Source organism: Macaca nemestrina, chromosome 7, assembly GCF_043159975.1.
Source record: "Macaca nemestrina isolate mMacNem1 chromosome 7, mMacNem.hap1, whole genome shotgun sequence".
NCBI lineage: Eukaryota > Metazoa > Chordata > Mammalia > Primates > Cercopithecidae > Macaca > Macaca nemestrina.
In genome coordinates, this window is record NC_092131.1 from 16,643,514 (window position 1) to 16,668,881 (window position 25,368).

Below are 25,368 nucleotides of genomic sequence, written 5' to 3' on the forward strand. Positions count from 1 at the left end.
AGTTTATTATTCTGTATCTTTTGCCTCTTCATATAAACTTTAGAATCAGGTTGTTGATACCCATAAAATAACTTACTGGGATTTTGATTGGGACTACATAAAATTTATTGATAAAGTTGGCAGAACTGACATCTTGACAATATCGAGTCTTCTTATCCATGAACATGGAATATCGCTCCATTGATATAGTTCTTTTTTGATACCTTTCATCAGTGTTTTGTATTTTTCTTCATATTTTTAGATTTATTCCTAAGTATTTCATTTTGGGGGATTAATGTAAATGGTAATGTGTTTTTAATTTTAAATTCCACTTGTTCATTGCTGGCATATACAATTAAAGTACTTAACTTTGTATCTTGCAACCATGCTATAATCACTTATTAGTTCTAGGAGATTTTGTTGATTCTTTTGAATTTTCTACACAGACGATCATGCCATCTGCAAGCAAAGACAATTTTATTTCTTCCTTCCCAATCTGTATATATTACATTTCTTTTTCTTGTCTCATTGCATTAGGCAGCACTTCCAATACAATGTTGAAAATAGTGGTAAGAGGGAACATCATTGCCTTTTTCCTAATCTTAGTGGAAAAACTAGTTTCTCACCATTAATAATGATGCTAGCTGTAGAGTTTTTGTAGATGTTCTTTATCAAGTCGAGGAAGTTCCCCTTCTATTTCTAGTCTGCTGAAAGTTTTTATCATGAATGGGTGTTGCTTTTGTCAAATGCTTTTTCTGTATCTATTGACATGAACATGTGATTTTTCTTCTTTAGCCTACTGATGCAATGGATTATATTACTTGATTTTTATTTTTTAATTAAAAATTATTTTATTTTTATTTTTTAGAGCAGAGTCTCACTCTATTGCCAAGGCTGGAGTGTAGTGGTACAACCACAGCAGACTGCAGCCTCCAACTCCTAAACTCAAGCAATCCACCTGCCTCAGCCTCCTGAGAGGCTAGGACTACAGGTGCACACCACCATGCTCAGATAATTTTTTGCTTTTGTTGTAGAGATATGGTCTTGCTATGTTGCCCAGGTTGATCTGCCCATTTCTGATACAGGGGTGTTGAAGTCTCCAACTGTAATAGTGAATTTGTCTATTTTTCCTTGCAGTTTTATCAGTTATGCTCCTCCTTATTAACTTTTTTTGGTGCAATCTTGGCTCACTGCAACCTCTGCCTCTTGGGCTCAAGTGATCCTCCCACCTCAGCCTCCTGAACAGCAGGGACGACAGGCACATGCCACCATGCCCAGCTAATTTCTGTATTTTTTTGTAGAGATGGGGTTTCACCATGTTGTCCAGGCTAGTCTTGAACTTCTAGGCTGGAGCAATCCACCTGCCTCAGCCTCTCAATATGCTGGGATTACAGGTGTGCACCATTGTGCCTGGCGTGTTATGTCTTCTTTGAATATTGGCCCCTTTATCATTATGTAATCCCCCTTTTTATCCTGATAACTTTCCCTGTTCTGAAGTCTGCTATGTCTGAAATTAATGTAGCTACTTCTGCTTTCTTTTCATTAGTGTTAACATGGCATATCTTTCTCCATCTCTTTATTGCTAATCTGTTTAAATAGAAAGACACATGTAGTGTCTTTATAGCTAAAGTGAATTTCTTGCAGACAATATATAGTTCAATCTTTTTTTTTTTTTTTTTTTTTTTTTTGAGACAGAGTCTTGCTCTGTCACCCAGGCTGGAGTGCAGTGGTGCCTCCCAGGTTAAAACGATTCTCCTGCCTCAGCCTCCCAAGTAGCTGGGATTACAGGTGCCCGCCACCACGCCCAGCTAATTTTTTGTACTTTTAGTAGAGACGGGGTTTCACTGTGTTAGCCAGGATGGTCTCGATCTTGTGATCCACTCGGCCTCGGCCTCGGCCTCTAAGTGCTGGGATTATAGGCGTGAGCCACTGTGCCTGGCCTCAATCTTGTTTTTTTAAGTTCACTGTGGCATTGATGTTTATGGTCTTATTGATAAGTTGGATTAGTAGCTACCATATTTGCTGCTGTTTTCTTTATTGCCTTTGTTCTTTGTTCCATGTTTCTGTTTTGTTTTTTGTTTTGTTGTTTTGAGACCGAATCTCACTCTGTTCCCCAGGCTGGAGTGCAGTGGCATTATCTCGGCTCGCTGCAACCTCTGCCTCCCGGGTACAAGCGATTCTCCTGCCTCAGCCTGTTGAGTAGTAGGGACTATAGGCATAAGCCACCATTCCTGGCTAACTTTTGTATTTTTAGTAGAGACGGGATTTCACCATGTTGGCCAGAGTGGTCTCGAACTCCTGACCTCAGGCGATCCACCTGCCTTGGCCTCCCAAAATGTTGGGATTACAGGTGTGAGCCACTGCACCTGGCCCCATTTTGGTCTTCTATACTTTTTCTGCCTTTTGTGGTTTTAACTGAGAATTTTATATGATTCTATTTTCTCTCCTTTCTTAGCATATAAATTCTACTTTTCAAATTAGTTTTTTAGTGGATGCCCTAGAGTTTGCAACATATATTTACAACAAAGTCCACTTTGAAATAACACTATACCACTTCATGGGTAGCACAAGCAACTTACAACAAAATATTGCTAATTCTTCCCTCTCATTCCATGTACCATTGCTGTCATTTATGTCACTTATTTTATTTTTTTGAGACAGGGTCTGACTCTGTCACCCAGGCTGTAGTATAGTGACACAATCATGGCTCACCACAGCCTTGACCTCCCAGGCTCAGGTGATCCTCCTATCTCAGCCTCCCGAGTAGCTAGGACTACAGGTGTCCACCACCATGCTCAGCTAATTCTTCTATTTTTTGTAGAGATGGGGTTTCCCCACGTTGCCCAGGCTGGTATCAAACTCCTAGGCTCAAGCAATCTGCCCGCCTCGGCCTCCCAAAGTGCTACGATTACAGGTATGAGCCACTGTGCCCAGCCTGTCATTTGGGTCACTCATACACAAACATATATCAGCATATATATACACATACGGCATATATAATGGAATGCACTGCTATTATTTTGTGCTGTTATTGTGAATAAACTGGTATCTCTTAGGTCAAAAATAAATATGAAAATTTTTATTTTACCCTCACTTATTCACGATACTCTTCCTTTCTTTATGTAGATTCAAGTCTCTGACAAATAAAATTTTCCTTCTCTCTGAAGAATTTCTTCTAACATATCTTGCAAGGCAGATGTGGCAATAAATTCTCACAATTTTTATTTGTTTGATAGTCTTTATTTCTCCTTTATTGCTGAAGCAAATTTTGCAGGGCATGGAATTCTGCGTTGGTTGCTACCTCTCAATACTTTAAATAGTTCAGTAATGTAAAGATTAAAGGTGGACAGGTGCGGTGGCTCTCTCCTGTAATTGCAGCACTTTGGGAGGCCAAGGAGGAGGAAGCACCTGAGGTCGGGAGTTTAAGACCAATCTGACCAACATGGAGAAACCCCGCCTCTACTAAAAAAATACAAAATTAGCAAGGCGTGGTGGCGCATGCTTGTAATCCCAGCTATTCGGGAGGCTGAGGCGGAAGAATCGCTTGAACTCGGGAGGCGGAGGCTGCAGTGAGCCAAGATCACGCCATTGCACTCCAACCTCGGCAACAGGAGCAAAACTCAGTCTCAAAAAAAAAAAAAAGAAAAAAAATAGTTCAGTCTCTTCATGCTTATAGGGTTTCTGTAGAGAAGTCAAATGAATGTAATTTTTACCTTTGTTCCTGTATAGGTAAAGTGTTTTTCCCCACCTGCCTCTGGCTTCTTTCAGAATTCTTCCTTTGTCTTTGGTTTTCTGAAGTTTGAATATGATATGTCTAGATGTAGCTTTTTGGCATTTATCCTCCTTAGTGTTCTGTCAGCTTCCTGGATCTATGGTTTGGTGTCTGACATTAATGTGGGGGAAATTCTCATTTGTTATTGCTTCAAATGCTGCTATTTATCGCTCTCTTTCTTCTCCTTCTAGTATTCCCAGTAGTATAGGTTATACCTTTTGTTGCCCCACAGTTCTTGGATATTCTGATCTGTTGTGGGTTTTTCCCCCATCCCAGCACTTTTTCCCTTTGCTTTTCAGTTTTGGCAGCTTTTGTTGAGATATCTTGAAGCTCAGAGACTCTTTCCACAGCCATGTCCGGTCTACTCATGAGCCCATCAAAGGCATTCTGCATTTCTGTTACAGAGTTCTTCTGTTACAGAGTTATTGATCTCTCCTACTTCCTCTTTTTTGTTTGTTTGTTTTTTTCCTGAGACAGGGTCTTGCTCTGTCATCCAGGCTGGAGTGCAATGGCTCAGTAACAGCTCACTGCAGCCTCAACTTCCTGGGCTCAAGTGATCCTCCCACTTCAGCCCCCCAAGTAGCCAGGACTACAGGTATGCACCACCACACCTGGCTAATTTTTAAATTGTTTATAGAGATGGTATCTTGCCATGTTGCCCCAGCTGATCTACTACTTCTTATTTATTCTTTTGTAAAATTTCCACGTCTCTGCTTGCATTATCCATCTCTTCTTGCATGCTGCCTACTTTTTGCAGTTAAGACTTTACCATATTAAAGTCTCATATTAATCATACTTTTAAAAGAATTCCTGGTCTGATAATCCCATCATTTCTGACATGTTTGTTCCTTCTCTTCAAATTGTGTTTTTGCTTATCAGTGTATCTTGTAAACTTTTTTTGTTGTTGAAAGGTCGACATAATTTACTTGGTAAAAGCAACTGCAGCTGGGCCAGGCACAGTGGCTCATGCCTGTAATCCCAGCACTTTGGGAGGCTGAGGTGGGTGGATCACCTGAGGTCAGGAGTTCGAGACCATCTGGTCAACATGGCGAAACCCAGTCTCTACCAAAAACACAAAAATTAGCCAGGCGTGGTAGTGCGCACCTGTAATTCCAGTTACTTGGGAGGCTGAGGCATAAGAATTGCTTGAACCCAGGAGGCAGAAGTTGCGGTGAGCTGAGATCGTGTCACTGCACTCTAGCCTGGGTGATAGAGTGAGACTGTCTCAAAAAAGAAAAAAAAAAGGAACTGTAGCAAATGGACCTTTAGTGATGGCGGTAAGATGTGGCGGGGAGGGGAAGGGCTCTATAGTCCTATGATTAGGTCTCTGCCTTTTAGTAAGCCTGTGCCCTGGACTGTGAACTTCACCACTGCTTCTCAGTTTTGTCCTCTCCCCCTTATGTGGCACAGATTGCTAGAGGGAGCTGGAATTGGGTATGTCCCTCTCCCACGTGGAAGGCTGAAGAGAGGTGGGGTTGGGTAGTTCCCTTTCCCCAGGTAGATTTAAGGCCCATCATCCCAGCACTTTGGGAGGCCGAGGTGGGCAGATCACTTGAAGGCAGGAGTTCAAGACCAGCCTGGCCAATATGGTGAAACCCTGTTTCTACTAAAAATACAAAAATTATCCAGGTGTGGTGGTATGTACCTGTAATCCCAGCTACTTGGGAGGCTGAGGCAGAAGAATTGCTTGAACCCAGGAAGTTGCAGTGACCAAGATGGCATAAGTGCACTCCAGCCCGGACAACAGAGCATTCAAAAAAAAAAAAAAAGAAGAGGAAGAGGAGGAAGAGGAAGAAGAGGAAGAGGAGGAGGAGGAGGAAGAGGAAGAGGAGGAAAAGGAAGAGGAAGAAGAGGAGGAGGAGGAAGAAGAAAGAAGAAAGAAGAAGAAGAAGGAGAATGCCCTGGCCTACTTGAAAATGATTCATTTTTCCCTCCCCCTGATGCAAATGAGGGGATTTTTCTCTGATATTCATTGTGAGAACTTGGTTGAGCGCCCAGAGGCAAAACTCACAAGAGCACGAGGGCCCTCAGACCACTGTGTCCCCTGGAGTTTTAAACTCTCATACTTGCCTGTACTGAGCCTCCAGCCATTTCTCAATTACAAGAAAGGTTTTCCCACCCTGGCACTGGTTCCCACAAGGTTCCACTCCTCTCCAGACTGCGCTCATGAAGTGGGAGACAGCCTTTTTCGGGGATCTGCCAATTTTCTTGAAATTTGGGGTGAGGTCAAAGGAGGAGGCCAGACCTAGAAGGACCTGGACACAGGAAAGGTGGTCCTGCGGGAAAGGAGCAGCAGTGGGAGGTGCAGGGAAGCCCATGGCAGAAGTAGGTGAAAGGAAAGGTGGAAAGCTTCTTGCATCCTCCAAACACTTACCAGATAGTTTTCTTACTGTCCATGCAGATAAAAGCACAGATGACTCTCTTCAGAAAAGCCTTCCTGACCACTGGTCTGAAGTAGCCCTCCCATCACCCTCTCTCAGCTATCTGTACTATCGCCCCCAAAGCTCTCATTACTCTTTAGAATCATCTGATGCGTTTATTCGTCAGGGCTCATTCTCTATCTCCCAGTACTAGAATGGGAGCTCTGTGGAGCACGGTCACTGCAGCTATAACCCCAGTGCTCAGAACACTGCCTGGCACACCGTCAATGCTTGTTGAATGACTGAATGAAAGGTCAGAGACTGAGCACCACCTCCCCTCCCTCCCCTGGTGTCCTCTGCACTACTCACAGAGAAGAGCTTCTGGTCTGGTCAGACTCCAAGCCAGATCCCTCACCGTGGGTAGCCGGCCGGACTGGGCGGCCATCCGAGTGCTCACCAGCAATGACGGCAAAGTCAGCCTCCACGTCGCAGGCGATGACATCCCCGTGCCATATGTGCCTCCTCACAGCCTCCTTGACTTTACCCATTCCAAGCTCGTTGCCTCCATCACCGACTCCTGAAGGGAAGGGGAGCTGAGTCAGTGCCCAGGACCAGGGCAAAATGGGGAGGCCTGAAGCAAGGCAGCCCTACGTGTGCTTGTTGCCTTTCAGAAGGCAAAGACGTTGGCTCTGGATATATTCTCAGACAACCAGGAGTTGTGTTTCTTCCCCTTAGGCCTTCTAGAAACTTCTTTAGTTAAAAATGAGTCCACGTTTGGAACACACCACAGTGTGGGCATGTCCCCTTTTGGGTCACATTCTCCAGCCACGATGGAGCATGTTCTATGCTCTTGGTGCCAGGCCCATGGGAGATGTGGGTATGGTGACACTCAGGACCTCCCTTCCAGTGGCTCCCGCTCACTGAGCCCCCGGGGGATCTGGTGCAAAGTCAGTCCTAGAGCTTACTTTAAAGGCTTCTGCTGAAAGAATGTGAAATGTATGTGTTTTAGTTCATTTTAATCTATACCAGAGGGGTGCCTGGTTAACATCTGAAATATCATAATCAGGAATACACACTCCAAGTGTGGTTAGTGAGCATTTGAAAGAGCCCATAGTCTTGAGGCCCATCTGATAGTCCGCGTCAGAGAATTTGTTAATTAGCATAATAAATGAACTCTAGAATAAATACATATTAGAAATGATTTAATTCATTGGTGAAATGAATGGTGTTCAAGATAGGTGGATTGGCTAAAAATAACTAGCAGGTACTTCTTCCCTTGTATGGATAAGATTTAAAAATCTAGTCTGGGTACAGTGGCTCATGCCTGTAATCCCAGCACTTTGGGAGGCCAAGGCAGGCAGATCACTTGAGATCAGGAGTTCAAGACCAGTCTGGCCAATATGGCAAAACCTCGTCTCTACTAAAAATACAAAAGTTACCCAGGTACGGTGGCACATGCCTGTAGTCCCAGCTACTGTGGAGGCTGAGTCAGGAGAATCGCTTGAAACTGGGAGGCAGAGGTTGTAGGGAGCTGAGATCACACCACTGCACTCCAGCCTCGGCAACAGAGCAAGACTCCATCTCAAAAAAGAAAAAAAAAAACCTAGCAAGCCCTGAAGCATGTACCCTTTGAGGTGGTGCTGTAGATCTGGGGACACAGCTCCTGTGTCCAGATATTTCTGGAGGATTCTGTAAACTAGATGTTCAACCCAGTGGGCTGGACTCCCCAAGCCTGCAGAACAGGTACATCATTGTCTTTGTGTCTGCTTCTATAAAGACTTGGAAGATGTGGAAGAATTCTGTCAGAGGCTAGTGTTCACTGTTGTGGGATCTAGATCTGATCCATCTCAAGCATCAGGGACTGGATTTGGCCAAAAGAATGACACAATTGTGAAGGACCACACACCTTAGATTTATATCCTGATGGTTTTTCTCAGAACAGTTCTCTAGATCTATGATAGCCCACTGAATGAGGGGAATAACACCCACCACGTAACATTGTTATCTCGTCTATAGCTGTCTCTTTTTAGCATCTTATGAATTCCATCTCGTTTGGGCTTCACGTCCATCCTGTCATGGATATCGTGATCCTCACTGTACAGAGCTGGCAGTCCCTGATGGGGGCAGTACCTGGGCAGTCAGTGGAAGGTGGAGACTTAAACCCAGGTAACTTGATTCTCAATTGAGCACTATGCCTATGACATGGCAGTTGCCCATGGAACCTGAGGAATAGGGGGTTTGATGGAGAAGAAGAGAAACAGGAAAATTCAGGAGGTAGCCTTGCTGGGCAGGAGGGCCTGGGGGGGCCACAGGAGGAGACTGGGCTCCTGAGGCCAAGAGAAGGCCCACGGATCTACAAAGGGGGCAGTTCGAAGCCATGAACAGCCAGCTCCACCTGCTTCCCCTGGGATCTCAGGGTTGTCACAGCACAGATGGGGGTCCCGTTCTGGGCGTGGGAGGATGGGATTGCTCTAGCAGCTCCCTCAGACTCTGTTTGCCCCTGTAGCCACAGAGACCTCTTTCTTCCTTCTCCACTCTGAGAACCCCTCCCCCACAGACTGAGGTCCTCCGCCTGCCCAACCGGAGGGACAGGAAGCTGGAAGCCAACCGCACTGTGTGCACCACACCCACAGCCTCTTCTGGGAAAGGCCAGGGCGATTTGCAGAAACTTTCTAATCAGCCTAGAAGGCTCTCACTGTCTCATCAAAACCTCAAAAGCCAAAGGAGACTAATGAGTCTGGGAAACACGGAATGACAAACAAGCCTTCATTACCCCAGGGCCTGAGACCCACCCAGAGGGAAGAAAGGTTCTCCTGGGGGCTTACACTAAACCTTTCAGCAATTCATAAAGGCAGATTCCCTGATAAAGGGCTGGGGCCTCAGGAGTCTGCAGTCTACTCCTAATGCTACCAGCAACACTAATTAGCTGGATGATCTGAGAAAACCTCCTGGGACTCACCTTACCTGCCTCACGGGGTTTTCACAGAGGCTTAAACACTACAATGAATGTGAAGCCTCTTGGAAAAGTACAAAGTTTTGTGCAAACACAAATTATCACATTATTATTATTTTTGAGACAGAGTCTCGCTCTTGTTGCCCAGGCTGGAATGCAGTGGCACGATCTCAGCTCACTGTAACTTCCACCTCCTGGGTTCAAGCGATTCTCCTGCCTCAGCCTCCCGAGGAGCTGGAATTACAGGTGCCCACCACCATGCCTGGTTAACTTTTTAATATATTTAATAGAGACGGGGTTTTCCCATGTTGGCTAGGCTGGTCTGGATCTCCTGAGCTCAGGTGATTCACCTGCCTTGGCCTCCCGAAGTGCTGGAATTACAGGCGTGAGCCATCATGCCCAGCCCACATTATTATATTATTAACGATTGGAGGCCAGGCTCAGTGGCTCATGCCTGTAATTGAAACACTTTGGGAGGCTGAGGTGGGAAGATAGCTTGAGCTCAGGAGTTCGAGACCAGGCTGAGCAATATAGTGAGACCTTATCTCTACCAAAAAATTTTTTTAAAGTTAGCCAAGTGGCCGGGCATGGTGGCTCACACCTGTAATCCCAGCATTTTGGAAGGCCGAGGCAGGTGGATCACGAGGTCAAGAAATCGAGACCATCCTGGCCAACATGGTGAAACCCCGTGTCTACTAAAAATACAAAAATTAGCTGGGCTTGGTGGCATGCGCCTATAGTCCCAGCTACTCAGGAAGCTGAGGCAGGGGAATCACTTGAACCTGGGAGGCGGAGGTTGCAGTGAGCCGAGATCGCGCCACTGCATCGAGACCATCCTGGCCAACATGGTGAAACCCCGTGTCTACTAAAAATACAAAAATTAGCTGGGCTTGGTGGCATGCGCCTATAGTCCCAGCTACTCAGGAAGCTGAGGCAGGGGAATCACTTGAACCTGGGAGGCAGAGGTTGCAGTGAGCCGAGATCGCGCCACTGCACTCCAGTCTGGCAACAGAGCGAGACTTTGTCTCAAAAAAAAAAAAAAAAAGTTACCTGTCAGGCCTCTGAGTCCAAACTAAGCCATCATATCCCTGTGACCTGCACGTATATATCCGGATGGCCTTAAGCAACTGAAGAGCCACAAAAGAAGTGAAAATAGCCAGTTCCTGCCTTAACTGATGACATTCCACCATTGTGATTTGTTCCTGCCCTACCCTGATCAATTGACTTTGTGACAATACACCCTCCCCGTCCTTGCGATAATGTACTTTGTGATATTCCCCCACCCTTGTGTATGTATTTTGTACTGTACATTTTCCCCACCCTTGAGAAGGTACTTTGTAATATCCTCCCCCGCCCTTAAGAAGGTACTTTGTAATATTCTCCCTGCCCTTGAGAATGTACTTTGTGAGATCTACTCCCTGCCTGTAAAAAATTGCTCCTAACTCCACCACCTATCCCAAACCTATAAGAACTAATGATAATCCCACCACCCTTCACCGACTTTTTTCGTACTCAGCCTGCCTGCATCCAGGTGAAATAAACAGCCCTGTTGCTCACACAAAGCCTGTTGGTGGACTCTCTTCACACGGACGCACGTGACATTACCCAAGCACACCCTGTAGTCCCAGCTACTCGGGAGGCTGAGATGGGTGGATTGCTTGAGTCCGGGAGGTGGAGATTGCAGTGAGCTGAGATTGTACCACTGCACACCAGCCTGGGCAACAGAGTGAGACTCTGTCTCAAAAAAAAAAATTGAAATACTAACCATATGTTAGATAATTTTTAAATTAACATGCTTCATAAAATAATATATGGTACATTCTGTCCTGTATGACCAAAATAATATGCCATGCTTCAATTTTACTATTGATATTACTTTAATATTAGTTTTATTACTTTAGAGGCGGGCAAATAGAATACGCTTTCCCTCCCTTGCTTGTGGGGATGTTGTATTTCTAAATGGCGGTGTCATTAGTGTCTATACCAACCATAATGAACAAAAACTGTCTTTGCAGTGGAAAATGATGGTCCCCACATAACTCTTCCTGGTCATGTGTTCAATAGTCAATAAAAAGACACTTCAGCTGAGCACGGTGGCTCACGCCTGTAATCCCAGCACCTTGGGAGGCTGAGGCAGGTAGATCACTTGAGGTCAGGAGTTCAAGACCAGCCTGGCCAACATGGTGAAACCTCGTCTCTACCAATCATACAAAAATTAGCCAGGCGTGGTGGTGCGTGCCTGTAATCCCAGCTACTTGGGAGGCTGAGGCAGGACAATCACTTGAACCCAGGAGGGAGTGAGCCAAGATCATGCCACTGCACTCCAACCTGGGTGACAGAACAAAACTCCATAACAACAACAACAAAAAGATACTTCATGAGGCCACGTTCCTGGTGCATCCCCAGTACTCCATACTTACCAGTTGATGAGATTCCAGGAATCTTCTTTGCAGCAAGAAAAAGATCGTCAATGGGGTCAACCAAGTGCTTGATGTTCATCTTCCTTGCATTGTAGTAATTGCCATCGGCAGCCCTTCCAGCGCGCTCTATGGCCACCAGGTGGTCAAATCTGCCGGGAAGCAAAGGTCAGAGGGTGGCTGCTTTGCTGGGTCATGCCTTCTTGTGTTTGTGCGAAGGATGCTTCTCTCTTTCTTTGCTTCCTCCATCACTGCAGAACTTGGTGGCACATCTACTCTGGACCAGGACCTTTGCTGGAGGCTAGTCTATCAAATCCGTTTAAGATACAGCATTGGGGCTGGGCATGGTGGTTCATGCCTATAATCCCAGCACTTTGGGAGGCCAAGGCAGGTGGATCACTTGAGGTCAGGAGTTCGAGAACAGCCTGGTCAACATGGTGAAACCCCATCTCTACTAAAAAATCAGCTGGGCATGGTGGTGGGTACCTGTAGTCCCAGCTACTTGGGAGGCTGATGCAGGAGAATCGCTTGAACCCGGGAGGTGGAGCTTGCAGTGAGCCGAGATTGCACCACTGCATTCCAGCCTGGGCAACAGAGTGAGACTCTGTCTCAAAAAAAAAAAAAGTCCAGCATTGGAATCCTCAGCAATTTCTTTAGTAGGGTCAGAGGCTATAAAAGCAGGAGGCCAATGGTCAGGGTTGCTATGGGGGATGGGAACATTGCTGGTGCCCACCCAGATCCCCTTTGTCCAGCAGGGACAGCCAGGCCGAGAGGCTGAGAGTATTGGCTGCTATTGGCCTGCCGCTGGCCCCTTCCAGGAACTTGTTCAGTTTACAGACACAAAACAGAAGGAAAAGGGCTCAAAATATAAAAGGAATGAGTCTAACAGAAAGATAAACTTCTTTAGATAGAAACAGAGAAATAAGGGGCACAGATGGCATAGTGGTCAGATGTGGACTGCGGCAGCAGATCATCTGGGTTTTGATTCCAGGTCCTCCTGCCACGGGCCTTGAGCAAATTGCTTACCCTTCCTAACCTTCATTTCTGCATCTGTATGGTGACATGACCACAGCGTGTACCTCACACAATGTTCAAAGAGAAAAACGAGAAAATGACAGGAGGCGCTTGTCATGAAGCCCTGAACCTACTTAGTGCTCAGTCAGTATTAGTTACAGTGATTATTGTTGCTATTGTTACTAGCAGGAATACTGTTTTGACAATCCAATTTAAGAACATGCAGGCTGGGCACAGTGGCTCACACCTGTAATCCCAGCTCTTTGGGAGGCCGAGGCAGGCAGATCACTTGAGCCCAGGAGTTTGAGACCAGCCTGGGCAACGTGGTGAAACCTCGTCTCTACTAAAAATACAGAAATTAGCCAGGTGTGGTGGCGTGTGTCTGTAGTCCCAGCTATCCTTGGGAGGCTGAGATGGGAGAATCGCCCGAGCCCAGGAGGCAGAGGTAGCAGTGAGCCAAGATCACACCACTGCACTCCAGCCTGGGTGACAGAGTGAGACCCTGTCTCAAGGGAAAAAAAAAAAAAAGCAGGCACAGTGACTCATGCCTGTAATCTCAGCACTTCAGGAGGCTGAGGCGGGTGGATCACCTGAGGCCAGGAGTTCGAGACCAGCCTGGTCAACATGGTGAAACCCAGTCTCTACTAAAAATACAAAAAATTAGCCAGGTACCGTGGCGGATGCCTGTAATCCCAGCTTCTTGGGAGGCCGAGGCACGAGAATCACTTGAACCCGGGAGGCAGAGGCTGCAGTGAGCCAAGATTGTGCCACTGCACTCTAGCCTGGGCGACAAAGCAAGACTCTGTCTCAAAAAAAAGAATATACATATTGTACTTTTACATCTCTCTCAATCCTTCCAAGACAGTGTTCTTCAAAAATCTCAACTCTGCTATAAAAAATAGTATGGCCGTTCCTCAAAAAATTAAAAATAGAACATACCATATGATCCAGCAATTTCACTTCGACTTGTATGTCCAGGAGAAGTGAAAGACTCAAGGAGATATTTGTCCACCCATGCTCATAGCAGCAGGATTCAGCGTAGCCAAGAGCAGGAAGCAGATCAAGAGCCCGCTGCTGGATGAAGGCCAAACATAATGTGGTATATACACACAAGCGAATGTTATTCAGCCTTCTAAAGGCAGGACATTCTGGCACATGCTGCGACATCAGCTTTGAGGACATTATGCTAAGTGAAATGAGCAGTCACAAAAGGACGAATATTGGATGATTCCACTTATACAAGGTGCCTCGAATAGTCAAACTCAGACAGACAGAAAGTAGAACTGTGGTTGCCAGAGGCTGGGTTGAGGAGGAGATGGCGAACTATCTTTGAATGGAGCACAGACTTTCAGTTTTGCAAGATGAAAAGGGTTCTGAAGATGGATGGAGATGATGCCTGCACAGCAATGTGAGTGTACTTTTATGCCACTGAAGTGTAAGCTTAAAAATGGTTTAGAGAGGCCAGGCACGGTGGCTCACACCTGTAATCCCAGCACTTTGGGAGGCCGAGGTAGGTGGATCACTTGAGGTCAGGAGTTCCAGACCAGCCTGGTCAACATGGCGAAACCCTATCTCTACTAAAAATAGAAAAATTAGCCGGGTGTGATGGTGTGTGCCTGTAATCCCAGCTACTTGGGAGGCTGAGGCAGGAGAATCACTGGCACCTGGAAGGGGGAGGTTGTAATGAGCCGAGATCGTGCCACTGTACTCCAGCCTGGGCGACAGAGCAAGACTCCATCCCCCCATCCAAAAAAACAAAAACGTTTGACCATAACACATAGTAAGAAATACACACACTTGCACGTACACAGTCTTATGAGGGAGTACTTACCATTACTATACAAGATATACAATGATGCTGTATTTCTATTTCATTTTCCAAAGGTGCTGGATACCCCAACTGAAATGATTTCACTATTATCTAACATGTCATGACCCATAGTTTGAGAATGAGAAACTTCTAGTCTTTTTTTTTTTACATCTATGTCTCTCCTCTATCAGGAAGATATGCTGCCCCTCTCTACTGACCAGGGATCTGTTACTTCCAGAGATGCTCTGTGAGGCCCCCAGGACACCTTGAAACCCCCCAGCTTCATTTGTTAGTCTGGTCCATGAGAACCCATCTTCCTTGGCTCATGGCTTCGTTCTCTCTGAAAGGCTCAGCTTTGCTGGCTAAGAGCGCATATGGGCGTTTCTACCATCCGCCACTTAAACTGGGATGGGACATACGTACCTAGGTGTTTGTGGGTCTCCGTCTTTGCACAGGAATGCCTGGGCAGCTTCCACTGATCCACCTTGGTAAGTTAATATCGGGATCGGCGTCTTCAGAACACCTTGAAAATAAAGGCAAGCGGGGCACACATCAGCTCTAGTGTTGGATTTTGGAAACTCACGTTAGCTTTTCAAAAGCTTCTTTGAAGGCTATCATTACTGTTATTGAACAACATCTATCTGTAGAACATGTTAGGTAAGCCGAGGCCACGACACAGAGGATACTTAAGTTGACTTTTGGTCCTGGGTAAACTCTAGGGTTGACAGGGGTGGAGGCAGAATCAGGCTAATACAGCCGATCAGATATGCTCCACGCAAGGTGCCCATAATACTGCGGGAACAGTGCCTGTTCTGGCCCACTGCCATCACGAGGGCTGGGCACACATTTATGTGCCCTTGGTGACAGTGCGCCAGCCCTCTGCTACGCACTCAATGTGAACACTCTGATTTAATTTTTACAACAATTCTATGTGATAAAAACCATCATGGCCTGGGTGTGGTCCCTCATGCCTGTAATTCCAGCACTTTGGGAGGCTGAGGTGGGCGGATCACAAGGTCAGGAGATTGAGACCATCCCAGCTAACACAGTGAAACCCCGACTCCACTAAAAATACAAAAAATTAGCCGGGCGTGGTGGCGGGCGCCTATAGTCCCAGCTACTTGGGAGGCTGAGGCAGGAGAATTGCTTGAACCTGGGAGGCAGAGGTTGCAGTTAGCTGAGATCGCGCCATTGCACTCCAGCCTGGGCAACAGAGCGAGACACCATCTCAAAAAAAAAGAAAGAAAAAACCCCAAAAACCATCCTTATCCCCATTTTATTTTTATTTTTATTTATTTATTTATTTATTTATTTATTTATTTATTTATTTTTTTGAGACGGAGTCTCGCTCTGTCGCCCAGGCTGGAGTGCAGTGGCGCGATCTCGGCTCACTGCAAGCTCCACCTCCCGGGTTCACGCCATTCTCCTGCCTCAGCCTCCCGAGTAGCTGGGACTACAGGCGCCCACAACCGCGCCCGGCTAATTTTTTTTTTGTATTTTTAGTGGAGACGGGGTTTCACCGTGGTCTCGATCTCCTGACCTTGTGATCCGCCCGCCTCGGCCTCCCAAAGTGCTGGGATTACAGGCGTGAGCCACCGCGCCCGGCTATTTTATTTTATTTTATTTTTTTTTTTTTTGAGACAGAGTCTCGCTCTGCCGCCCAGGCTGGAGTGCAGTGGCCGGATCTCAGCTCACTGCAAGCTCCGCCTCCTGGGTTCACGCCATTCTCCTGCCTCAGCCTCCCCAGTAGCTGGGACTACAGGCGCCCGCCACCTCGCCCGGCTAGTTTTTTGTATTTTTAGTAGAGACGGGGTTTCACCGTGTCAGCCAGGATGGTCTCGATCTCCTGACCTCGTGATCCGCCCGCCTCGGCCTCCCAAAGTGCTGGGATTACAGGCTTGAGCCACCGCGCCCGGCATCCCCATTTTAAAGAGGAGGAAAACTGAGGCTCAGAGATGCCAAACAACTTGGGCAAGGCCATGTATATATATCAGTTTCATAGCTCCAATTCTCACCCCAAATTCCCACCCACTCCCCACCTCCCTGCATACCTTCAGGGAAGGTTAAGAACAACTGAAGGAAATTCCCAGAGTCTGTGCCTTGGGTTACTTACTTATATTGGAGTGATTTCCAAAAGTGAATCAAAGTGAATTTGACTCTTAAAAATAGGAGTTTTTAATTACAAAAAGAACACATATTGTTGTAGAATACGTGGGAAATACACAAAAAATCCCAAAATAAAATAAAATGAACTTGTTTTTCATTAACTGATCTATCTCACAGCAGGTAGGGGTAGAATCCCAGCATATACACTGGCCAAACACAAAGTCTCCACACAGAGCTTAAGATGGCAGGGAGCTGAAACAATTTTCATTAAAAGGCCAAATTGCTTTTACGTTCTTCATCCAAATGTAATGGAAGTTCTGCAAAATCCAATATAGCAAATTCCACCCTCTGAGCTCCCATGAGGACGAGAGACAAGACCCAGCTCTGAGTGGAGTCTGGCAGGCATCTCCAAGCCAGGCTGTCAGGTGAGCAGAGAGGGCAGAGCGACTTCTGGGAAGGGGGCAGCTGAAAATACCCGGCAACACCGTTGTCCGATGGAAACGAGGGTTGGCCTGCGAGTAGTGCTCTACGCCATTGCCAGCCCTTCCTCCCGAGGCCTTTCTCTTCTCTACGGAAACACAGCCCCTCGCCTTTCCTCTGGCCTCAGCACCGCTCCTTCCCATCTCCCTCACTACCTGCTCCACCCTTCTCCTTGTCCTCTTAACACTGGGAGACCCAGGACGCAATCCTGGGTCCTTCGCTCTGCCTCCATTTATTCCCACGGTGATTTCACCCAGTATCTTGACTTGGGAGCCCACCGACACGCCAACAGCCTCCCAATTTCTCCTTGCCCATGCTGCTCTCCTGAACCCTTTATATATCACTAACTGCCTCCTTGACTTCTCCACTGTGTGGCTAATAGACACCTCATACCTAACAGGGTCAAACATGCATTCTTCTAAAAATTGTGGTAAAATACATGCAACATAAAATTTACCATCCTAGCCTATGTATTTATTTAGAGACACAGTTTTACTCTGTTACCCAAGCTTGAGTGCAGTGGCATGATCTCGGCTCACTGCAACCTCCACCTCCCAGGTTCAAGCGACTCTTGTGTCTCAGCCTCCCATGTAGCTGAGATTACAGGTATGTGCCACCACACCTGGCTAATTTTTGTATTTTTAGTAGAAATGGGGTTTTGTTATTTTGGCCAGGCTGGTCTTGAACTCCTGACCTCAAGTGACCCGCCTGTCTCAGACTCCCAAAGTGCTGGGATTATAGGCATGAGTCACTGCGTCTGGCCTGTTTTAGCCATTTTCAATGAAGTTCAGTAGAATAAAGTATGTTCACATCGTTGTGCAACCATCACCCCCATTCATCTCCAGAACTTTCTCATCATATCAAACTGAACCCCTGTACCTATAAACAACTCCCCATTCCCCTCTCCTCCCAGCCGCTGGCAACCACCACTCTACCTTCTGCCCTATGAGTTTGCCTACTCCAGGCATGTCATATGAATGGAGTCATACAATATGACTGGCTTAATCCACTTCTCAAGATGTCCTCAAGGTTCATCTATGTTATAGCATGTGTCGGAACTTCCTGCTTTTTTAAGGCTGAGTAATAATTATCTACCACATTTTGTTTATCTATTCATCCATCGATGGGCACTTGATTTGGTTCCTCCTCTTGACTATTGCAAATAAAGTGCTATGAGCATGGGGGGACAAATACCTCTGAGTCGCTGCTTTCCTTTTTAGGGGGTATATGCCTGGAAGTGGAATTGCTGGACCCTATGGTATTTGCTATTTTTAATTGTTTGAGCCACTGCCATCTGTTTTTGATAGCATCTGCACCATTTTACAATCCCTCCATCAGGGCGCAAATGTCAAACCTGGATTCTTGATTTACCCCTAAACATGCCAGTCTTCCCCATCTCGGTTCACAGCAACTCCATCCTTTCAGTTACCAGGCCGCAAACCTTAGAGCAAGGCCTGATCCTTCTCCTCACACCCACATCCCATCCATCTAGAAATCATGTTGACTGCAAAATAGATATAGCATCTGGCTACTTCTCACAATACCCCCTGCCCTCTGTATCTGTACCTAGTGTCTCTTTAGGTTCCTTTGAAACCAGAACTTGAGACTTGGGTGCAGATGGTCTCTTGGGAGATGGTGCCAGGAAGCATGTGGGAGGAACAGGGAGAGTGAGGCTGGGAAGGAGAGAACGTGCACCTTCAAGGTTGCTGCTCTAGGGAGTGGGGGCTCAGTTCCACTAGGACCTGTGTGTCTCCAAAAGACAGGGGACAGGTCATTTAACCTCAGGTCCTGTCCCCCAGGGGTTGAGGGTGCCCTGAAGCCATCAGCCAGTGATTCCACATGGCTTTGGAGAGGCCCTGCAGGGCCCTAGCTTGTGGGCGACCCAATCGGGTCAATGTGACTCAGAACTTCCACTGCAGTGGCGGCTGAAATCAGAAGTGGGGTTGAAGGGATGTGCCATGAGGCACCCCCACTCCAAACCGTCCTCCTCTCCCACCTTCCATAACTCACCAGTCTCCCATTTCCACCCTTGTCTCTGCACCCCAGTGATCACTTACAACTCACACAGAACACGGCTGTCCCCCACTCAGAGAAATCCCAGGCTCCCCATCTCACCCAGAACAAAAGCCCAGCTGCCCACAGGGTCCTGTGAGGCCCTGCCCCATCTGGTCCCTGTTACCTCTCTGTCCCTTTTCCTCATTCACTCCAGGCCAGTCAGCCAGCATATCATCCTTTCTTAAACCCACTGGCCCCCACTCCACCTAATGGCCTCTGCCCCAGCCATTGCCACAGCCCAGGATGCCCTTCCCTCAGCCAGCCCAAGCCTCACGCCCTCATCATCAACCTGAATTCTGGAGTCAAAGGCCACCTCCTCCAGGGGGTCTTCCTGGCCATCCTGTTTAAAGTGACAGCTGTCCCCCACTGGTGCCACCACCCAGCCCCTCACTCTCTAGTCTCCTCATCCTGGTCCATTTTCCCCATGGCATCATCACTCGAACACTCTGTGCCTTCATCTTACATGTTGTTTCTTGTCTGTCACACTCTGCTGGAAGATACTCTCTGTGGGGGCAGGACTGTTGTCAGTTTTGCTCACGGGTGGATCTCAAGAACCTAACAGAGTGCCTGGCACATACTCGAGCTCAACATACATTTGCTGCATGAAATGGATTCTGCATGTACAGACGCAGGCTTCTGGAAACTTCTGACATAATGGCTGCTTTAGGGTATGCCTTACTGGGTTTAAAGCCCTTTTTAAATGCTAAAAGGAAGAAACATACCTCTGAAGAATGCATTCTGAGGGACACAGAGCGATCGGCAGTGGGAGGCAGGTGAGATTCACCAGGCTTCCAGCTCATGCCTGGTAACACTTCCTGCAGGATGGAGGTGAGGTGAGCGGCGCTTGTTCACATTGAGCCTGAGGCTGATTCGGTTACACGGATAGTGGAATTACAGCCTCGAGTCTCCAACACCTGCAGCAATAACGCCCACTGGGTGCTCCAGGTGCAGCCCTGCCCATCACAACCAGGTGGGACTGCTGTCTGAGCCTTTCAGCCACTTCACACTCCACTACCCTCTCCAGCTGTGGTGGCAGGGCTGCCCCTGGTGGCTAATACTCGGCAGGTCATTCCCCCCATCGCACAGGGAGAACAGCAGGTGTGCAGGAAGGATCCCATGCTTTGGAGCCTGGTGGATCCAAGTTCAAATTCCAGCTCGCCATTTCCACCTGGGAAAATCCCCTGGACCTCCCAGAGCCTCGGTCTCTTCGTCTATAAAATCGGGCTATGCAGCTTACAACGGAGTTGTGAGCTGGAAGGAGAATGCTCTGTGCTGCAGATGCGGATTCACTCCAGCCTCCGTCCACAAAGCCCATCTGGGGAAACGGACCAAGCGCATCTCACTGCTCACCTTGCTCAACAGCGTCTTCGACAATCTTCTGGTGCAAGTTCCAGGCTCTCTGGTCAACGATTATGGCTACCTCCTTCTCCAAGGCCTGCAGGAAGGCAGCCAGAGCAACAGCTCCTGGTGGGCCATCTGTCTCTTCCGGAGGCTCATGATTGAAATGCGTCGGGAACCCAGTGGTGATGAGCACTGAGCGGGCATGGGACAGCGAGAGAGAGGCCTTCAGCAGCTCGTCTTTACAGAGCAGGTGTCCAATCCCCCGGTTCCCTGAAATGACAAAAATAAAATAGAATGTAAAACTGACTCTTTACTTTTAAAATTGTTTTTATGTATTTATTTATGATGCGGTTTTGCTCTGTCATCCAGGCTGGAATGTAGTGGCACGATCACAGCTCACTGCAACCTTGAACTCCTGGGCTCAAGTGATCCTCCCGCCTCAGCCTCCCGAGTAGCTGGGCACGCGTCACCACATACCGCTAATTTTTTTTGGCACTTTTTTAAAAGATAGGGCCTTGCTACGTTGCCCAGTCTGGTCTCAAATTACTAGGCTCAAGCAATCTTCCCACTTTGGCCTCCCGAAGTGCTGGGATTACAGGCGTGAGCCACCACACCCAGCCAAAAGTGATTATTTTTAAAGTAAAAACTTTATAGTAAGAGTAGTTTGAGTTTTTAGTTTGTTTGCTTTGTTTTTTTGAGGGCTGCAGCAGAGACTGCAAATTGCTCACCACGGTGTATTCTACCCCCGCCCCCTGACCCCAGCAGTGAAAGAGAGAGGGGTAAATGGCTGAGGAGCCTCCCTTCAGTCAGGTGTGGCTGCAAGATTGGGTTTTCTCTACTGGATCGTGATGGAAGTGACACATGCCACCTCTGGGCCTGGCATGCACCTCCACAAGCACCTCCAAGCTCGTTCCCCTTTCCTGGCGGCTGGAGTATTGACAACCAGAACCTCCTGGGGGTCACAGGATGTAACGGCAGACCTGCAGGGTCTCTAAGTGACTGAGTGGGGCAGGTCCCCTTCCTGCTGACCCAGGACACTTACCCTGGAAGACCCACCCTGGCCTGCTGTGTGAGAGAGGAACACATTTCTGTTGTATTTGAGCAAAGCATCCCAGGGCTTCTAGGTTACAGCAATCTAGCAAACCCTAATTAATACAGGGAAAATATAAGAGGGAAGGGGAACAGTACTGTCTTAGCTGGAGGTTCCCTCAAAGAAGACCCCTAGCACAAGGACCTGGGCACAAGTATTTCAGTGGGAGGTGATCCCAGGAAATGCAAGCGAGAAGATGGGGAAAGGGGAAAAAAACAGTAAAGGATTGTGAGTGAGCAAGTTAACTTCAAAGGCAACCAGGGCTCAGCGCGGCTTGAGATTCTCTAAGAAACGGTGGGGTCCTCGGAGGACAGGGAGACTGGGCATTTACCCACCTGCCCATTAGGGCATTGAGTCCTCTGCACCTCCAGGCTGTGCCTGCTGTGATGAGGGAGACTCTGGAGGGACAGAGGGCGTCCTCAGATGAAGCAGAGAGACCCGAGCCCCTAAGGTAAGAGGCTGTCATGCTGGGAGCCACCCATAATTCTATGCAAGTGAACCCAGGTGGCCCAGAGGATACGAGTGGGGAAGCTGTGGTGTGTGCTACAGATGCCCACCAGTGGCTACCAAGCCAGGCAGCCACTCTCATGAGGTCCCATTGTGCCTTTGTCTACATTCAGGTCACCTCAGAGCAAAACAGTGCATGCGAAGGCAGAGTGTGTGACACAGAACTTCCACTCTGGCGGTGGCTGAAATCAGCAGTGGACTGAAGGGACGTGAGGGGATGCTGGCTTACAGTTGAGGTGCCTGGAGAATATGAAAGACACGGGGTTGGCTGGGCGGGGTGGCTCACGCTTGTAATCCCAGCACTTTGGGAGGCCGAGGCGGGCTGATCACGAGGTCAGGAGTTCAAGAGCAGCCTGCCCCACATAGTGAAACCCCATCTCTACCAAAAATACAAAAATTAGCCAGTCATGGTGGCAGGCGCCTGTAATCCCAGCTACTCAGGAGGCTGAGGCAGGAGAATCGCTTCAACTTGGGCGGTGGAGGTTGCAGTGAGCCGAGATCGTGCCACTGCACTCCAGCCTGGGCAACAGAGTGAAACTCTGTCTCAAAAAAAAAAAAAAAAAAAAAAAAAAGAAGAAGACATGGGGTTTGGATTTCTGTTATGGAGGAACAGTTCCAGACTTAGGACCAGGAAACTTGCATTCCAGTCCAGGTGCTGGCATATTGTAGCTGTGTGACCTTGGCCTCATCCCTTGACCTCTCTGAGCCTCAGTTTTCCCACATGGAGAATGGGAGGTAGTCCAGGTGTAGGAGGGTCACGGGGACATAGCCCCTCACATAGTGTGCTGGGAGGAGTGGACACTGGAGCAGTGCTATCTGGAGGGTGATTTCTCTCTTAGATTTGTGCATTCCACTGGAGCCAGCGAGTCACTTCTCGTGCCCACTATTCCTAACAAAGTCATCATGGGCATGTTCACAAACAGAAGGATATTCATCACCGCATTGTTTATGGTGTTAAATAACAGCATATAAATAAAACAGCAGAACATTTGTAAAACGAAATTTTAGGTCAGGCGCGGTGACTCACATCTGTAATCCCAGCACTTTGGGAGGTTGAGGCAGATGGATCACCTGATCTATCACCTGATCCATGGTCAGGAGATCGAGACCAGCCTGGCCAACATGATGAAGCCCCATCTCTACTAAAAATACAAAAATTAGCCAGGCATGGTGGTGCACACCTGTAATCCCAGCTACTCAGGAGGCTGAGGCAGGAGAATCACTCAAACTTGGGAGGCAGAGGCTGCAGTGAGCTGAGATCGCACCACTGCACTCCAGTCTGGGTGACAGAGCAAGACCCTGTCTCAAAAAATGGAGGGGGGCGAGGATAAGAATAACAACATTTTTAAGTAAAAAAATTGGGATGTAACCTACTTCCTAGGGCGCATGAGCACCAGAGGGAGAAGAGGAGAGTGAGAACTTGGTCAATTGTAAATTGGTCAATACATTTATGATGATTTTATCATCAGTGCTAAAATCATTACTATAAACCCTATATCCCTTCATATTCCCCAGGCACCTCAAATGCAAGCCAACATCCTCTCAAAAATGACTGAGTGGGCCTATTCTTATGCCCAGTGAGTAATGCTCAAGACGCTGTTATGAATCTTCTATCTGCTTATTTAATATAGTGGGGATCAAAAGCATCTGTTGTTCTTGAGGATTAAAGACGGTCCTTAACAGATGACATCAACACATCCAACAACTGTAAATCTGCCTCCCCCAGCATCATTCTTCAAGCTTCGTCTTGCAGTCTGCACAGCATTGACGGATGGTGTTTGTGGCTGAACTCTTAGCTCGTTTTATTAAGCAGTGGGTGCACCACGTCCGCAATAAATTTACTTCCCAATTACTTTTTTTTTTTTTAAATCTGAGCTAATGATAGAGTTAATAATTCATCTTCCCTCATGACCCTGTGCTAAATGGAGAGCCATCAGCTTGGGTAAGAATGTTTGTGAAGGAGAAGGTACGGCAGAAATTTAAAAAAATATATCCACCCAGAGCACCAGAAGCGGTGGCTCCCACCCGTAATCTCAACACTTTGGGAGACTGAGGAGGGAGGATTGTTTGAACCCAGGGGTTCAAGACTAGCCTGGGCAACACAGGGAGATCCCATCTCTACATCCATCCATCCATCCATCCATCCATCCATCCTTCCTTCCTTCCTTCCCTCCCTCCCTCCTTCCCTCATTTCCTCCTTCCTTCCCTCCCTCCCTCCTTCCCTCCCTCCTTCCCTCCCTCCCTCCTTCCTTCCCTCCTTCCCTCCCTCCCTCCTTCCCTCCTTCCTTCCCTCGTTCCTTTCCTCCCTCCTTCCTTCCCTCCTTCCCTCCTTCCCTCCCTCTCTCTCTCACACATCTTGCTCTATTGCCCAGGCTGGAGTGCAGTGGTGCAGTCATGGCTCACTGAAGCTTCAACCTCCTGAACTCAAGTAATCTGCACACCTCAGCCTCCCCAGTAGCTGGGACCACAGGTGTGTGACACCACCACACCTAGCTAATTTTTTTAATTTTTTGTAGATAAGACCTCTCTATGTTGCCCAGGCTGGTCTTGAACTCCTGACCTCAAGTGATCCTCCCACCTCGGCCTCCCAAGAATTAGGCATTTCTAGGGCTGGTCTGCACTGTCAGATTCGTGACAGTGCTGGCCAGCAGGGGAAGGTCTCAGTCTGTCTGTTTTGGGGCTCTTTCCAGCTGCCGTAGGCTTTAAACTGGCACTGGAATCAGTCCTGTCTGGGCCCTGGGAGTCTGGCCCAGAGAGCTGACCGCTGATGTGCAGGCTGGCCTCACCCCTCAGCTCTCCAGGAAGGTCGGCCACCATTGATCCAGGTAGCTACCTGGATCTCCCCACTGGTCCACCTGACTCTGGGGAATGAGAGTCAGGTAGACCGATGGGGAGGCCACATATGCCTTCTCTCCAGTCATTCCAGGTGCCAAGGATGGTTTGTACCCCAGGTTTAGGAGCACGGCCCATGAGAAGGTCTAGAAGATGGACTCGGGTGTGAACCAGGAGTCACTGGAGCACTCTTTCAACTGCCCAGGCAAGACTGTGACTTACTGTTTACATTCAGATTCTAATTTAGCTGACATTCATAAATCACGGGCTTGAAGTCAGCAGACATGAGTTCAAGTTCTGCCCTGACCACCTACTAGGTATGTGGACTCTGGTAAGTCTCTGCACCTTATCTGCCTCAGTTTCCTCACCTGTTAAATGAAGTTAATCATAGCTGCCTCCACATAGAGTCATTGGGAGACTTTAACAAGATGAAACGCTTAAATGCTTGCTGGCAGCCTGATGCCTGGCACAGTACAAATTGGTAGGTGACACCATTATCCTTTCTATGCATCACAACCCAGAGAGGGAGGCATAATTGTCATTACTCCTGTTACGCTGATGAGGAAACTGAGGTATGGTCTATGCCGTAATTCTCTCATGAGTGTTTGCCAACAAAGGAAATTACCCCGCACAATGGCAGGTGAAACTGCAG

General features: G+C 47.7%; 1 protein-coding gene across 9 annotated transcripts in view; it reads right to left on the bottom strand.

The window, feature by feature from the left end:
• Positions 1-25,368, bottom strand: part of DGLUCY (D-glutamate cyclase) — a 164,747-nt gene that overhangs the window by 14,308 nt on the left and 125,071 nt on the right. For 8 of the 9 annotated variants that reach the window (XM_071099722.1, XM_011717242.3, XM_011717246.3 and 5 more), the window contains 4 exons: positions 20,297-20,557; positions 14,729-14,828; positions 11,485-11,633; positions 6,569-6,688 (listed from right to left, as the gene is read on the bottom strand). In XM_071099722.1, the coding sequence (XP_070955823.1) occupies positions 6,569-6,688; positions 11,485-11,633; positions 14,729-14,828; positions 20,297-20,557 (630 nt within the window). Of the gene's footprint in view, positions 1-6,480; positions 6,689-11,484; positions 11,634-14,728; positions 14,829-20,296; positions 20,558-25,368 lie in introns of all 9 variants that reach the window. The other variant, XM_071099719.1, reaches the window with a different exon arrangement.